Source organism: Anabrus simplex, chromosome 8 (assembly GCF_040414725.1).
Source record: "Anabrus simplex isolate iqAnaSimp1 chromosome 8, ASM4041472v1, whole genome shotgun sequence".
NCBI lineage: Eukaryota > Metazoa > Arthropoda > Insecta > Orthoptera > Tettigoniidae > Anabrus > Anabrus simplex.
The window spans coordinates 66,188,556-66,204,806 of NC_090272.1; the positions used below are offsets into that span (position 1 = coordinate 66,188,556).

The window sequence follows — 16,251 nt, forward strand, 5'->3', positions numbered from 1 at the left end:
CCAGGGATACAATTCCATGCCATCAAAATCCACAACCACAGCAGCTGAACTTCCGGGCTCTGAATGCGACCATTTGGCGTCAGTGTGTGATTATCAGCTGCCATCCATTCTGTATAGAGCTGTTTCAAGGCTGCTTTAAATGGACGGTTCACGCAGACATCCAGCAGCTGTGGCATAGGTGTCATCCCGCCCGGAATGACTGCTAGGTCGGTTTTCCCATCCTTGATATGTTTCTTCACAGCGTCTGTTGTGAGGCTGCGGTAACTGTCGAGAACAAGCAAGCTCTTTTGTCCCAATAATGCACCAGGGCGACGTTGCCAGACACACTTTACCTGGTCTTCCACAAGTGAATTGTCCGTCCAGCCGGAGTTCTGAGATCTGATGATAAGACCAGCGGGTAGATTTTTAGGAAGCGTCTTTCGCTTGAGAACAATGTACGGAGGAAATTTGGTTCCATCAGCGAGAATACACAACATTACAATACACCATTCTTTTTCATTACCACCTGTTCTAATGGTAACACTTTTTGCACCCCTAACATTCACAGTCCTGTCCACTGGCATTTCAAAGAAGACTGGTGTCTGATCTGCATTGCCAATTTGGGAAAGCAAATATGCATTTTTCTTCCACAACTGAATTATGTGACGCTGAAACGACAATTACTTCTCATTGTAGGCATCAGGAGGATGCTGTGAAATTGAGGTACTCCTTCGTACACTCAATCCATTTCTTTTATAAAAATTACAAACCCATCCTCGACTTGCCTTAAACCCTGCCGTTGAAAGTTCCTTTGCAATCTCTAATGCCTTTTGCTGACACATTTCGGTTGACACGCCATATCCCAATTCCCACCTTTCTCTCATATTTATAAAGTTTTTTTTCAATTTCTGGAAACTGTACACTGTCTACGAAAAGCTCTACGATCACCACTACATGTTAATAGCACATTTATCTTCTTTCTCCAATCGCGAATATACAACTCGTCAATATCGTATTTCCTACCGCTGGCATGATTTCCAATAATTTCAGCTTCCCGAACTACTTTCAGTTTCTCGCTCGCAGTAAAAGATCGCAAACGCTTTGTGGAATTCATGTTGATACTCCGAGAACGTGTGTGAGACTGACGCCAAGCGTGGAAGTTGTGTATACTGAGAGCGGAGAGAGCACTGTTGCCAAGCTGCGCTGGCGGTGACGCCCGATTTACGCGCATTCGGAAAGATAAATTTCCCAAAATTTTAAATAAGACCCGCACCCAATTTTGGAAACTATATTTTCGAGGAAAAAAAAAAACCAGTGCGGATGGTACTCGAGATTATATGGTAATTGGGCCATGGATAGTACACCCCAGAACAACACAAAATGTCCCTATAAACATACATCCCATGGTCAGTTGTTTATGAGTTATGCCTATTTGTGTTATCAACTGGAGTAGAGGGATATTTTTATTAATTTTGGAGTCAGGAATTCTGTCATGAAGTCTCGTATCATCTAATTTATCGTCTGCCATTACAAGTTCAGTGATAACTGTTCTTCCTTTGGGAGATAGTGATTCGAACTCTACTGTTGGCAGCCCTGAACATGGTTTCCTGTAGTTTTCCCATTTTCACATCAGGCACATGTACCTTAATGGCCACTTCGTTCCCCCTCCTAGCCTTTTCCTATAAGACCTATCTTTGTTGGTGTGATGTAAAGCAACTTGTAAAAAAGCAATGTGTAAAACAATGTTCTTCCTTCATCGTCAAAATAACATAAGATTCTTTCATCGATAATGTCGTACACGATCCCCTATACCATTCATTAGCTTAAATTAGCACTTGTCAGGTGCTACTGTGATCAATCAGGCATCGATCAAGCAAGGAGTTCAGCCTTAAAATAAACATCCAGAAAGCAATAATCATGGTAATCAGCAAGTAGACAATCAGTGCTGTTATCACTGCTGAAACCATTGAAAGGATGTTACATTTTAAGAGTCTGGGATACTATCTAACACAAGAATGGGATTTGGATGTAGAAATCAGAACCAGAATCAGTACTGCAATAAGTGAGTTTCTGAAATGACTACATCTCGGGTACAGCCATGACCTCGGATTCAAAACTTGGTGTGTTGTGAAGTGTTATGTGTAACCCGGTGCTGCTTTACTATGTCAAAGAATGGATACTAAAGGACTGTCAGTGAACCAACTGCTGGCCATTGAAATATGGATGTATGCAAAATGTTCAAGATCTCATGGGTAGACAATGTCACCAATGAAGAGATACTCTGCAATAAAAAGAATTTCAGTAGACACGGGCAGTGGTCACGATCTCATTATTGTACGACAATTAAGAATGGACTTGCCTATAAAATCATTTTGTTGATTGGTACTAGAATGCTGCAAACCAGCTTTATACTGTCTGCTCTGAAAAGAACCAAGACAGTTCTCATTCACAGTGAGACAATGATTGCCCAGCTAACTGGCATCCAATAACCATCGGAGGGTAATTGAAAGAATACTAGACCAAAGGTTTCGTCAGTACATTTGTTTCAGTCAGAACCAGAGGGGATTCAGTAACTCCCCAGGTACACATCTAAATACGTCAATATTAGATGTGGTTTTTATGTTCGCCTAAAGTGAACAAACACGACGCCTGCATAGTGTTTTTCGACATCAGAAAAGCCTTTAACCCATTCCAGTATGGGTCTTAATATCCCTAACATATGTTCTGGACTGGGCATTTTTAAGGATTTTTAAAACATTATATCTCTGTACCATAGGAGATATTTGCGTGATTCTTTTTTTCTTTGTGCTTGTTTGAGCATCTAGTTTTGAAAAACGCTGTTTGTATCATGTCAACTATCACTTCAGATTTTAAAATTGTTTATATATTATACTATATTTTGCGAATGGAAAAAAGTGACGGATAACTAAGATAGTACAGTTGTCTGAAATAACTGTTATATTTACCCTATTTTGATAATATAAAATGTGCATTGCAATTATAAAACAACAGCAATAATGAGTGCGATATAAAAATAATAATTTTTCAATAATAACTAATAATTACAATAATGAAAATGGGAGCTCTTATGAAATTTATTTTAATCGAAAAATTTTGTCAAAAGTTACTCAGATGTAAAAGTATTGTTCCATTTAGACTTCTGAGCAAGAGAAAATACAGTCTTCTAAACATAATTTGCCTTTGTGTGGTAAATTTTGAAACAATCTGGCATGCAAAGTCCTACATCACAAAGTGGGCAATAATATGTTGTCTCCTTCCTGGCCCATTTACCATTTGCCTTCTTGCTTCTGTCCCCACACACTTTGCAGCTTCTACATAGTCTGGCCTTGTTCTCTGTTGGTGGGATTTTTCTCCCAAAATGCCTTCCGGTGAGTTGGTCTATTGTTGTTCCAATGTCCATGGCAACAAATTCCTCCCCTGCTACCAAAGGTAGTGTCTCACCAACGACACACATGAATTTCTCAAGGGAAGTGTATGGTCGGTTTCTTCCAATTTTCTTGAATAGTATGTAGCTATTCACTACGCCTCGAATGAAGAGATGAAAAAAACAGCTTCTTCCACCACTTCATCGTTTTCCTCTTGAATAGATAGTAGGCTACAAGTTGGTCATTACGGTCCACTCCAGGTTTATTTGCGTTATAGTCCTATATAGCATTTGGCTTCACCACAACCTTTCCTTTACAGCCCTTTGCCCTCACTGTCACTTCAGAAGCTGTACATCCATGTTTTGAAGATAGAATAGCGACATCTCTTCGTGTCTTTCCATTTGCAGACCATCATGTTGGATCTATGATGGAAATTCAACTCTCCCCTCTTCAATTTAGCAGCAGTTAAACCTTTAGGCATCTCTTTCCTGTTGAGCATTACAGTCCCTATACCTAAGGTATCTCGATCCCATAAATATTGCACAACAGTTGGACTAGTGTAAAATCTGTCCATATATACACTATGGCCTCTGCGAAAATAATCGGACAACAACCTTTCGAACAGAGAAACAATCGAATAGTCATTTCCACAACCAGAGTACACTTCAATATTCAAAGCATAACCTGAATTACATTCACATACAACAAACAACTTTATTCCATACTTCTCTGGTTTGTTCTTCATGTACATACGAAAGTGTATTCTACCACGAAAGGCACAAATTCCCTCATCGACGGTCAGATTTTCAGATGGGACAATTCTACCACTAAACTGTTTCACCAGAGAATCGAAATATGGCCTAACTTTGTGGAGAGGATCATGAGCTGGTTGATCACGAGGTATGTGTCGTCGTTCAAATGCAGCATAGACATGATCATTTTGAATCTGTCATGTGACAGTAGCTTGCCAACAAATGTTGTCTGCAAAATAGGAGATGTTGACCAGTAATCCTTCAGATTACTTTTTACAACTAAGCACATATGCAGGATTATGGCAAAACATTTGTAACCCCCTCCCATGGCACTACAGCCCTTGAAGGGCCTTGGCCTACCAAGCGACCGCTGTTCAGCCCGAAGGCACATAAGCACGGCATATAACGAGAACCCCATTATAATGACAGTTTTTGCCAGCCCCTTCAGTATTCCTATAGTAAACTGTGTATTATCCCTCAGTTACAACGAGAGCCCTATCATTGATGCATCTGTTATCACAAGTGGTTAAGCAAGTGATTTTTCCGTTTCTGATATTTATGCACCCTGCAATTATATTGCATGCGATCGATTATTTTTGGTGTTGTTTTCTCGCTATGTCCGCTAGCGAGCTCTCTCGTCGACATTCGAAGGCGATGTCGGAGTCGATTAATAATAACTGTCGACTGCTGTTCCATAAAGAAAAATGGAAATGAAAGGCAAGAACATGTTTTTGTAATAAATGCGTAAATAACGTGTCCAATAACAGTTGTTAACCAGTTATAAAGGCTCAGGTAAACGACTGCTTAATTTTAATGATAAATACTGCAATTAAATAATAATGGGATAGACCTCAAGATATGGCAGAGTGCATCATTGATTTCAGAGGTTAGTTTTATATTTTCTTGTGTCTGATTAAATTTTGGAAAGGCTATTATCATGTAAATTTATAGCGAGAAGGTCATCATTTCTCTACAGGCACCTGAAATATGTTTTCGTGATACATATAGTACGGTTAAGTTAGGATAGATAACACTGTTTGAATAAGAAAACTGGAACATTTGCTACAAAACGCGATCGATCATCTTTGGTACGGTATAGTTTTCTCGCTATGTGCACTATTGAGCTCTCTCGTAGCCATTCGAAAGCGATCTTGGAGTCGATTAGTAATACTCGTCAACTGCTGTCCCGTAAAGAAAATCAGAAATGAAAGAGGAGAACCGAACTTGTTTTAATAATAAATACGTAAATAACGTGGTTGATAACAGTTGTTAACTTGTTAAAAAAACATATCAGATATAAGGCTTTTCAGGCGTTTGCTCTATTAACCAGTGTTTCGTCTTAGGTCTGACACTAGACTCATCAGAGTGGGGTGTATGCAGGTGAACTTATCAGAAGCCTATATAAGAGGCACAGTCTGACAACTGCATACGGGAGATAAAACTCCACAATGGAACTATTGCCTGCCTAGCAATTCCGAATGGAAATTCTAAGTTCCCAAAGAGGGAATTAGATATTTTTCCACCAATAGAGCATGTCAGAAAACAGATCAGATGTAAGGCTTTTCAGGCATTTGCTCTATTAACGTCGCCGTTTCAACTTTTTCCAAGACTTCGCTATCCAATATGCCACGTCATTCATGTTGTTTCGCTTTAACTTTTCTATCATGTCCTTGCCATTGACCATTTTCTCTGTCAGGGAAGAAAGGAGTTTCCGCCGATATTTCCTCTTCAATGTTTCCAGTACACCTTGGTCCATTGGCGGCATAATGACGTCATGTTAGGAAGGAGGATCATGACTTTCATGTCACCATTTCTAAGTTGCTCTTCATTTGAGCTTTTCTAGGGAGATTGTTTGAAGCTAGAAATGTTTCTACATCTGGAACAAACTGTGTAAAGAACAGTCTTTTAAGAAGTCAGCAGACATCCAGACAGCCTTCTGATTCATGTAATGGACTGGAAGAGCATTAACGGAAATATTTTTAAATGCCCTAGGCTTCTTTGCTTTACCGATCATAAGCAATTTTGCTTTTAAGTTCCCAGTAATATTACTACAGGCAAGAACAGTAACCAATTCTACCACCAGGTAAGACACCTGCTGTGGGATGAGCAAATACCCATGAAAACAAAAATGACATTGTACAAGTCCTATTATACACCAATTCTTACATACAGTCTCGAAACCACAACACTGACCAATAGAGATAATTCCAAACTTCAGGCAGCTGAAATGAAATTCCTACGCACTATGATCCAGAAAACCAGGAAAGACAAGATTAGGAATGAGAAAATTAGAGAAGAAGTAGGAATAGACAATTCTCTCCTAAATAAGATTCAGATATCAAGACTGAAGTGGTTTGGTCACATGAAGAGGATGCCAGTAAATAGAACTGCAAGGAAGGAATTTGACAGAAAGGTAGAAGGAAGACGACCTGTGGGAAGGCCACGAAGGAAATAGATAGATTTAGTTAAGAGTGATGTAAAGCTGAGAGGTCATGATTGGGACAGGTTGGTGGAGGAAGAATGGTACAAGGACAGGATGAGATGGAGGAGGCTCATATACCACACCCGGGAAACTGAAGATGGTTTAGGATGATGATGAAGAACAGTAACTCTTTCCTTACTACGTTGTAGCCAGGTGCAGACGTCTTGGCTTGGGCTGCGAGAGTTTTGATGGCAGCATCTTGAAATTCAGCCCAGTCTCATCACAATTAAAAATCTCATCACCGGTTAATCTTTCAGCAAGAATTACTTTTTGAAATTCCTTTGTAAATTTCACAACCTCATCGGATTTAGCTGACAGTTTTTCTCCACACATATTAAGATGCCCAATGCCATACCGTTTTTTCCAGCGATCAAGCCACCCAGCACTGGCAGTAAAATTAGGGTCCCTTTCATTAAACTCCTTCTGGAAATACACTCCTATTTCTTGCAGAACGGGGCCAGATTGACAAGCCCTTTTCCAGGTGTTGAGCGAACCAAAGAAATAGTACTTCACTTACTTTTTCGTACTCACATTTATTATCATTTTTTTAAATTTTCAGTGCATCACTTGTTGCTCTGGTAGAGCCCCACTTTTCAATTTCTTCCCTCTTATGTTTCCAGTCTCCCTTTGTAACACGTTCAACACCATAATCTTAAGGCACTTTTTGAAAAGTTTCCCCTTTGTCCAGTCTCTTTAACCCACTCAACTTGTCTTCCACAGAAACAATCACTTTCTTCTGTTTACTTGCCATACAGAGGATATGAAAACTATAACATACGCGCCCAACCAATAATACACTGAACAATCCTACCGCATGACTGCCAGTGCTTGTCCCATGGTCGCACCCTCCACACCGGGTGTCCCAAAATTGCCTCCACCTAAAGTTCAAATTAAGCCTACCAGTGTTGGATAACACGGAATGTCGGATAAGCGAAGGTCGGTTGAGCGAGGCTCTACTGTACATATAATACGGTTAAGTTAGGTTAGGTGATGCTGTTTGAATTAGAAAACTGAAACATTTGCAACAAAATGCGATTGATCATATTCGGTACCGTATCGCTTTCTCCTTTCTCGTTATGTACACTTGCGAGCTCTCTAGTCGATATTCGAAGGTGATGTTGGAGTCGATTAGTAATACCTGTCAACTGCTGTTCTCTAAAAGAAAATTCAAACTGAAAGTGGATAACACATTTTCATAATAAAGCATAAATAACGTAGCTGATAGCAGTTGTTAAGTCGTTAGAAATAAAGACTGAAGTAAACGATTGCTTAATTTTAATGTTATATTATATATATTAATTAAGTAAGAATGTGATATACCTCAAGATATGGCAGAATACATCACTGATCCTAGGGATAGTTTATATTTTCTCGCGTCTAGTTGAATTTTGGAAAGGCTGTTCCCATGTAAATTTGTAGCGAGGTGGTTATCATTTTTGAAGAAGAAAACTGGAATGTTTGCCACAGAGGCCTCTGGAGTGATATTATATTTTTTTCAGAATGAAATTATACATACACTTTCATGTAGTATCAGATTTTGAAATATAAAAAATGAGTAAGCCATAGTGTGGATATCATTTGCAAAAACACAAGTTTTGAACAAACTGATTGCCGTTTCATACTGATTTTAATGTGTATGGTGTTTTCCTGACTTTTGCGAAAAATCTGTTATACCGACAATCCATTATAGCGAGCAAATTTTTCGCCGTTGTGAATTCTCACTATAACGGACTTCTACTGTACGTCCTACCACTCACTGCCTTAATACTTGTATAATTTTCTTTTATGTATTGCTAGCAAAAATGTTGCATATATCAGTACTTTAATCATTTTGAATTAATGAAAAATTTTTCTGTGTGTTTTTCAATAGGTTGTATTTGTGGGCAACTTTCTGCGAGTGAATCCCATCTCAATGAAGCTATTAGCTCATGCTATGGAATATTGGTCTCACAGCACACTTAAGGCTTTGTTTTTGGAACATGAGGTGAGATATTTTGCTCTTTTTTTTTTCTGATATGTTATATTTTGTATATTAATGTTTAGGGCCAATGACCTTAGATGTTAGGCCCCTTTAAACAGCAAGCAGCATCATATTAATGTTTCCTAAATCTTGTAATATTTTCTACGTTTTGAATGTTGCTTTCTCGATTTTTCACTTAGCTTGAAATCTTCAATTCCCCCCCCCCCCCCCCCTTCTGAAACATTTTGCAGATTCTAAGATATGGTACATGCTTGGATCAGAATGTTAACATCTTATAATACTCATCAACGTTTTAGAGCTGCTGCATATTAATGTACCTGGAGTGGTGTGATATTATGGTATGTTTTTAATATTTGATTCAGGAATTCTAAGCCGGGCTGAGTGGCTCAGACTGTTGAGACTGGCCTTCTGACCCCAACTTGGCAGGTTCGATCGTGGCTCAGTCCGGTGGTATTTGAAGGTGCTGAAATACCGTATTTCTCTGAATCCAAGACAACGTTTTCTCAGAATCTCGTGTAAAAAATCAAGGCTCGTCTTGCATTTGTGACCTAACAATAATGAACATCACTGGCAGCTACCAAGGTAACCACACTGCTCTTTTCATCCCCCACACGCTCACACACAAAACTCGTTGACAGTCAACGTCCACTTCTTTATTATACATTGCTAGCCACGACGACTGGTTGCACAATGCCTCTGTATAATGTCACTGGATCTTGGGAAATGGTGAAGAGAGAATGACATTCTATTAGCCTCTACAAAAAGTTTATCAAATCTGCAGAATGACATCAAAACATGCGAGCCTTCGGATTCTTAGAAAGGCCACGGTTACTCAGTGGCAGTGTTATAACGTGCCTACTGTACTTGTCCCTTAGTAAAATTAAGTTTTATAGACATCAGGAATATTTTTGTGGTGAATCGTCGTATTATGAAGATATGTGGAACGGGTATTGCCGGCAAATTTTCAATGGGTTCTCCTCGATATTATGATGCCAATTTTAAGTTAATGGTTATTAAACCCACGGAAATAAAGAATAATTGTGCAGCCGCAATAAAGTAAAGCATAACTAAAGCCAATGTTCGGCTTTGGCGTGAAGACGAAGATAGTCTTAAAATGCGTACTGTACAAGAAAGGCATTCATATGATTTTACAAAGCACATTTTAAGCCTGATTTAATTTTTTTAAAGGAAAAAGTGGAGGTCATCTTGCATTCAGGGTGGTCTTGGATTTGGAGAAATACGGTACATCAGCCTCATCTGGGTACGTTTATTGGTGCGCCATTCCCGCGTCCAGGTCGGGCCCGAAAGAAATCCTGACTAGCTCAATTCATCATTATCTATCAAGTATCTCTTTCGGGTCGTAGGTTCCGAGAGTAAAGTCGACAGGTGTGCTAAACGGCTAAATTTGCATCAAATTAGTTCGTTGGACGTCTCCATCTCGCGATTTCATCCATAACGCTTCATAAATATCTATCATACTTAATCTACAGATGTTTATAAGTACTTATTTAACCTAAGATACCATTAAAAGAATGGATAAATTCATCAAATATTACTTTATTAAATTAAATCATCTTTAATAGAATAGAAGTTGAATATTTTGTTAAAATCTGACTATTACCTCACCTAACTAATCTACTTAGTATATAAATATGTTCAAAGATCTTTGATATAAAAAAAAATAAATCTTGACTATGTACTGTACATTGCTTCTGTTGAAAAGTAGAAAATAATCTAGAGATGTTCATCATTATGACATTTAAAAATTAAAATCACGTTTAGGTTATTCATTTCTCTGCTTAAACACAAAATAATTCCCTAAATTCTCTTCCTAAAATTTTGTATAATATATTGCTGATCTATTCAGAAGTTATCAGTCTTTTTGCCTGCATGTAGCTGTCAGTATTTTATAATCATGCTTTATATCACCATCACTAATCGTTAGTACAAGGAAAACATTAGTCTTCTTCTTCATTTCTCGAGTATTTCAGATTCATTGGCTTTTATCTTCAAAATTTCAAGGAAGAAAAGATAAAAGATGTCATTTAACATCGTTTCATCTTAAAATACCATCACCAATCATTATGTAGATCATTTACCAAAAATAAAAATAAATTCTAAAATAAAGTTAAGTGCCAATTACTTGTATCATGTGCGATCTGTTAGCGTGTCACCAATAACTTATAACACCTTATTCAATATCATTTCTGGAAATTCGGTGGTCTGTCATCTAAGAAGATTTTAATAATCCGTATCTTCATCATCTGACTATGGAGAACCTCTTCAGTGATATCATTGGAATGAGCAATTAAGCATTCTAAATCTGTTTATTAGAATAAACATGATTGTGGTTAAGAATTCTGGATAATGTGGGCTAATTCCACTCACTCTTCCCTGTATGGATTCATTTTGATTATATACCAGTACCTGTCCGACATATGTAAACTACATGGATCATATTTAATGCTGGATGTGGAATACAGAAGGATTAATATATGTTATGGAATTAAATACATTCATTCTTAACCTTAAATTGCGTCAACTGACTTAATATCACCATTAAAATATATCCATCTCTTCTCTCTCAACGAAATAGTAATCACCACCTTAATTACTCTTATTATGCAACCATTCTTCATATATATAACATCTGTTTCATATTTTCTGAATCATATCTCTTCCTTCATTCAATAACCCTAATATATATCTTAACTTGACGCATATGAATTTATAACTATCATTTATCCGCTTATATATTCCATTTCCTTCTCAATTTTCTTCAGATTCAATTCATATTGCTCATATGTCTTCTATATAACCTGTATATCGTACCGCATCATCTCCATTTTGTGGTATAACACCCTAACTCAATCATAACGTTAACCACAATGTCAGTATAATATTCACAACTGAAATAAATTAACCTCTTACTTAAAATATACAGCATTACGAACGCATAACTCTATTATCACTGATCAAATACTTCCTAACCAAAGGATTGTCATTTTTAGTTAGATGACTACCTATTATCCTCCTACGTCCTTATATCAATGCTATTTCACATATGAATTCACTCTTCTTGAATTAAATCAATGACAGCACTGCACAATTATATTTTATATGCAATTAGAAAATGGCACTTTTCAAAACAAGCTATTTAAGTTACTTACTGTAATAATATATCAATCGACTTATCTTTTCTTCCCTGTATTCCCTCAATGGTGTGTCCAGATGCTTTAGGACATCTAGTCAGATACATCTGCTACATTGTGTCGGTCTCTGGGAACGTATGGGCAGGTCATCCCTCCTTCTCCGTCATCTTGGGATAGCTCCATCGACTTCAGGTGACCATTTCCAGACAGTCAGCCTTTGTCTTCTTAGTGCATGATGCTGGCTATTTCTTGTGCAGTTAGGATAAAAATACAGATAAACATGGTCAGTTTCGTCATCTTGGTATTCAAAGCCTTCTAACATTCATAAACGTATTGGAAAGAATGCTTCTTTCAATTAAATCCAGCTAACGTCTTGCAGACTACTAATATGTCTACGAAATTCTCAATTATAATTCGATTTAGCTTTCTATATCTTCTTTTCAATTGCCGTAGTTTTTATTATTTTCTTGCAAGTGACTTTGAATGATATCTGCTACTTCTGCGTGGTGTCTTGTGATGTAGCCAGTTACGTAACAATTCTCAACAAGTCGTTTCAATTTCTCAACTTATTAACACACGATTCTACACAATATTCCTGTAGCCTTGCTATTTTCTCTTGATGTTATTCCATATTATTTTCTATTCGAGCATTTACTGTCAATGCCGTCTTCTTTATGTAGCAATATGTTGTACCGTGCAGCTTGAGATGATTTCTTCTGGAATTTTTTTGTAATCATAAATTTGTAACAATCCTGTATCCTTCATTCTTTTTCACCACCTTCTTGATACTATTTCTCGGCTTATTCCTGATATGAATACAATCTTCTCGACATTGGCGATTAAATTTGTGTGTCTCGTCTAATTTTCTCGCGGCATAGCGTCCATTTTTTTTTCCAAGATGTTCATTCCTAACAGTGAAATGGCACATTGGCATGTAAAAGAACTCCTGCATGACAAAATTACGGCACCTCGGCGTCTCCAAAAACCATAAAAGTAGTTTTTGGGATGTAAAACAAGTAACATTATTATTATTATTATTATTATTATTATTATTATTATTATTATTATTATTATTATTATTATTGAAATTCTAAATAACTTACACTAATGAGCAAAAAAATAAAAATGCAACACTTCAGATTTTGCAAAGAAAGTGACTCATTTTATTAAAATCAATTGCTGACTTATGTGTGTTATATTCAGAGCAATTTTCATTGGGAGAAATGAGAGTTTACAGCATATTATTTTGTGGGATTTTAAAAAACTTGATAAATTCACCCTTCTTTGTAATCAAATTTAACATTGTTCTAGGACAGTTCATTTCTTTTCACTCAGATGAATGGTGCAGGATTTATTATTTTTTAGTAATGGGCTGTAAGTGACCCACCTTCCACAAAGATGAGATCTGTTCTGACAGCCAAGGAGAATGCCTCTGTAAACCATTACAAAACGGCTATTGAAAGCTATCCGTGAAGAAAAGTTGGATGGACAGTACCTTTCTTCACGTCTCCTCTACACACTTTCTTGTCCATCCGGGGATCTGATCTCGTGCCAGCAGAATTAACCAATTATGGTTATCAAACTCGAGACCCCTGTGACCAAAGGCCAACACGCTAACCATTTAGCCATGGAGCCGAACTTTGTCAATGTTAATGCATCATATCTGGGCCAGTAGTAGACCTTTCAGTATAGAGTTCAGCATATTGTATCCTCTCTCCCTTTTTTAACCGGGTGAGTTAGCCGTGCGGTTAGGGACGTGCAGCTGTGAACTTGCATCCAGGAGATAGTGGGTTCAAATCCCACTGTCAGCAGCCCTGAAGATGGTTTTCCACGGTTTCCCATTTTCACACGTCTTATGGCAACTATGGGATAGGGAAGGCCTAGGAGTGGGAAGGAAGCGGCCGTGGCCTTAAGGTACAGCCCCAGCATTTGCCTGGTGTGGAACTCTAAATCATTTACATACCCGCTGATGGTATGTGTACAAAGTTACATTTACATCTGACCATTTCTTCTATGTGCTTCAATTTTTTTTGTCAGGCAGTGTAACTCAAGTTGTGCCCATTCTCTACCAATGCTGCTGCATCCTCCAAGCTCAACGGTATTTTTGCTCACGTTAAACGCTGTTTAAACACTGAGAAGAAAGTCGGAGAACTCCCTCCCTCTCACATGGAGGTAGCAATTAGCATATGGAAACAAAGATTTGCATTCTTGTGACAGGCAATAATTTTCAGCTGCATAACACTATACGTTTGGGATGGTCTATTGTTGGCTATTACCGGATTGCTTGTTGTTGAGTTCATTCTATTTGGCAATCTTTGAGAACATTTGTTAAGATTCAGTACACAGTAAAAAGGTTCATAGGAGAATGAGAAATGCTGAAATTTATATTATATCTCAGTTTCTCAAATATCTTGAAGGATTCAACAAAGCTTTGGAAGACCAATCTATTCATTTTAAAGTGTTTGCTATTGTATTGCATTTTATAGCAAGGTAGGAAATTGTCGTACTAATTGAAGTCTTTCACTAGTGTCACCAACCGATCATTTATCATGAAGCCTATCGCAGAGTCCCTTCTCACTTTTCCACCTCATTTCCTGTAGTGCAGTTATGTCAACTTTGTACTTCTCTCTTCCTAATGCTAGAGCTCTCATTCCTGGTCAAAAGAGACTTTAACATTCCATGTTCCAATTTGGAGCCCAAGATACTCACAAGCCATCTTCTGTTGTATCCACCTGTTCATCCGAGTCTTAATTGTAGGTTCTTTACCCTTCTTATTTTTATGTGTGGTTTCGTAACCCCTAGCAACCCTCCTCCTTTATCCAGGTTTGGGACTTGCAACCAGGCATACTGTGCTATGTTGCCAGAGTTACTTCAAAATATATGCTGGGAGATAGTAGATAGTAGGTTCGAATCCCACTATCGGCAGCCCTGAAAATGGTTTTCCGTGGTTTCCCATTTTCACACCAGGCAAATGCTGGGGCTGTACCTTAATTAAGGCCACGGCCGCTTCCTTCCAACTCCTAGGCCTTTCCTATCCCATCATCGCCATAAGACCTATCTGTGTCGGTGCGACGTAAAGCCCCTAGCAAAAAAAAAAAAGCTTTTTATTTATTACATCTTATGCAGATCTTGACAAGTGTCTCCATTTTCATCTTTTTTTTTCAGTAAAGTGTGTATTTTACCTTTGTGTCATTTTTGTTATTTAATATTACTCACTTTTTGTTGCAGGGTTATTTTGGTGCTGTTGGTTGTCTTCTGGGAATTGATAGCCAAGTTAGCTGAGTAGGACTCGCATGGAAATGTAAAATAAAGCATTCCTGTGATGGGCAGCAGTGTTAGCTCCCTACATGAGAACACTTCGTATTAACCATGCGTGTATGTTATGTGTGTGCGTGTTTGTTATGTGACCTGAAGTGCGCCGAACACTTGCACAAATATCAAACAGATGCTGGAATATAGCCCAGTATTTCTCAGGGTATCAGGTACAGTACTTCTGACACTTGGGGTAGATCCAATCTACAGTTTCGCACAGGGGAAAAAAAAAAAAAAAGCAAATTTTAACTGGCAGTATTTTCATATCTGGTTATATTTTAATTTATATTGCACTGTACATTGTCATTGAGAATCATTTCATTATGTTAGGTAGTGATATAAACAAGATCTTATTTATGACCGGTTTTCATTGGCTTGTTCTTGGAATCTTACTTTTTCTTCTCTTCACACAAATTTCTGAATTCTGTATTAAATATTACTGTAGGCTTTAGGGGAAATCTTTGCCACATCCAAATATTTGTGCAAATGATCATATTTTATATATCCATGTTAGAGATAATATTTGAAGCCTGCAGAACATTTTACATGTTAATTATAGAAACAACAAAACCATTCCGGTACAGTAAACGAAAGACCAAGATTAGTCTAGTGAGATTTTCTTAGTGTCCATTTTATACTCCCAAGCAAACGACATGCAAGTGTTTCTGCATAAGATGTTATTATTTCCATGCTTATTAGGAAAGCTCCTGTTTTAATTACCATCTGTTCATGAAAACAGCACAGTAATTTTACAAGGGAGAAAATATTTTCTAGGTACTGTAAGAAATATTTTAGTTATGGTACATCTCTGTAAGAACGTTTTTGAATGTAAGAATGGAAGTTTTGCTGAATCTCTGAAAGCGAAGTTTTTAAATGGGGCAAATGCTACATATGTTTCCTATCTTCATTATGTCCCTAATACAATCTTGTCCAAATTAATCATTGCTGTAAAGCCGTCTTTGAATAACTGTTGAAACAATGTAGACTACATTTAATAGAGAGAGTACAGTAATTTTGTAGTGTGTCAAGCACATAATGGAAATGTCTTGCATTTTCATCACAAGTACTGAACCAGGTTTCATGGCATCTGAGCTACTAGAGAATCTTTTCTCAGAGTGCACTTTGTTTTTATCTGCTTTCATTATCAATCGTCAAACAATCAGTCAGTGTTGTTTATAAGTTTCATTTCCGTATTGATGGATATTAC

The 16,251-nt window shown here is 37.6% G+C and overlaps 1 protein-coding gene across 3 annotated transcripts in view; it reads left to right on the forward strand.

Moving 5' to 3' along the window:
- fbl (pantothenate kinase 3 fbl) overlaps positions 1 to 15,287 on the forward strand; it is a 104,948-nt gene extending 89,661 nt beyond the window's left edge. For all 3 annotated transcript variants that reach the window (XM_067152262.2, XM_067152260.2, XM_067152261.2), the window contains 2 exons: positions 8,470 to 8,583; positions 14,961 to 15,287. In XM_067152262.2, coding sequence (XP_067008363.2) covers positions 8,470 to 8,583; positions 14,961 to 15,014 — 168 coding nt within the window. In that variant the 3' untranslated portion in view covers positions 15,015 to 15,287. The remainder of the gene's footprint in view (positions 1 to 8,469; positions 8,584 to 14,960) is intronic.
- Positions 15,288 to 16,251: the final 964 nt, after the last annotated feature.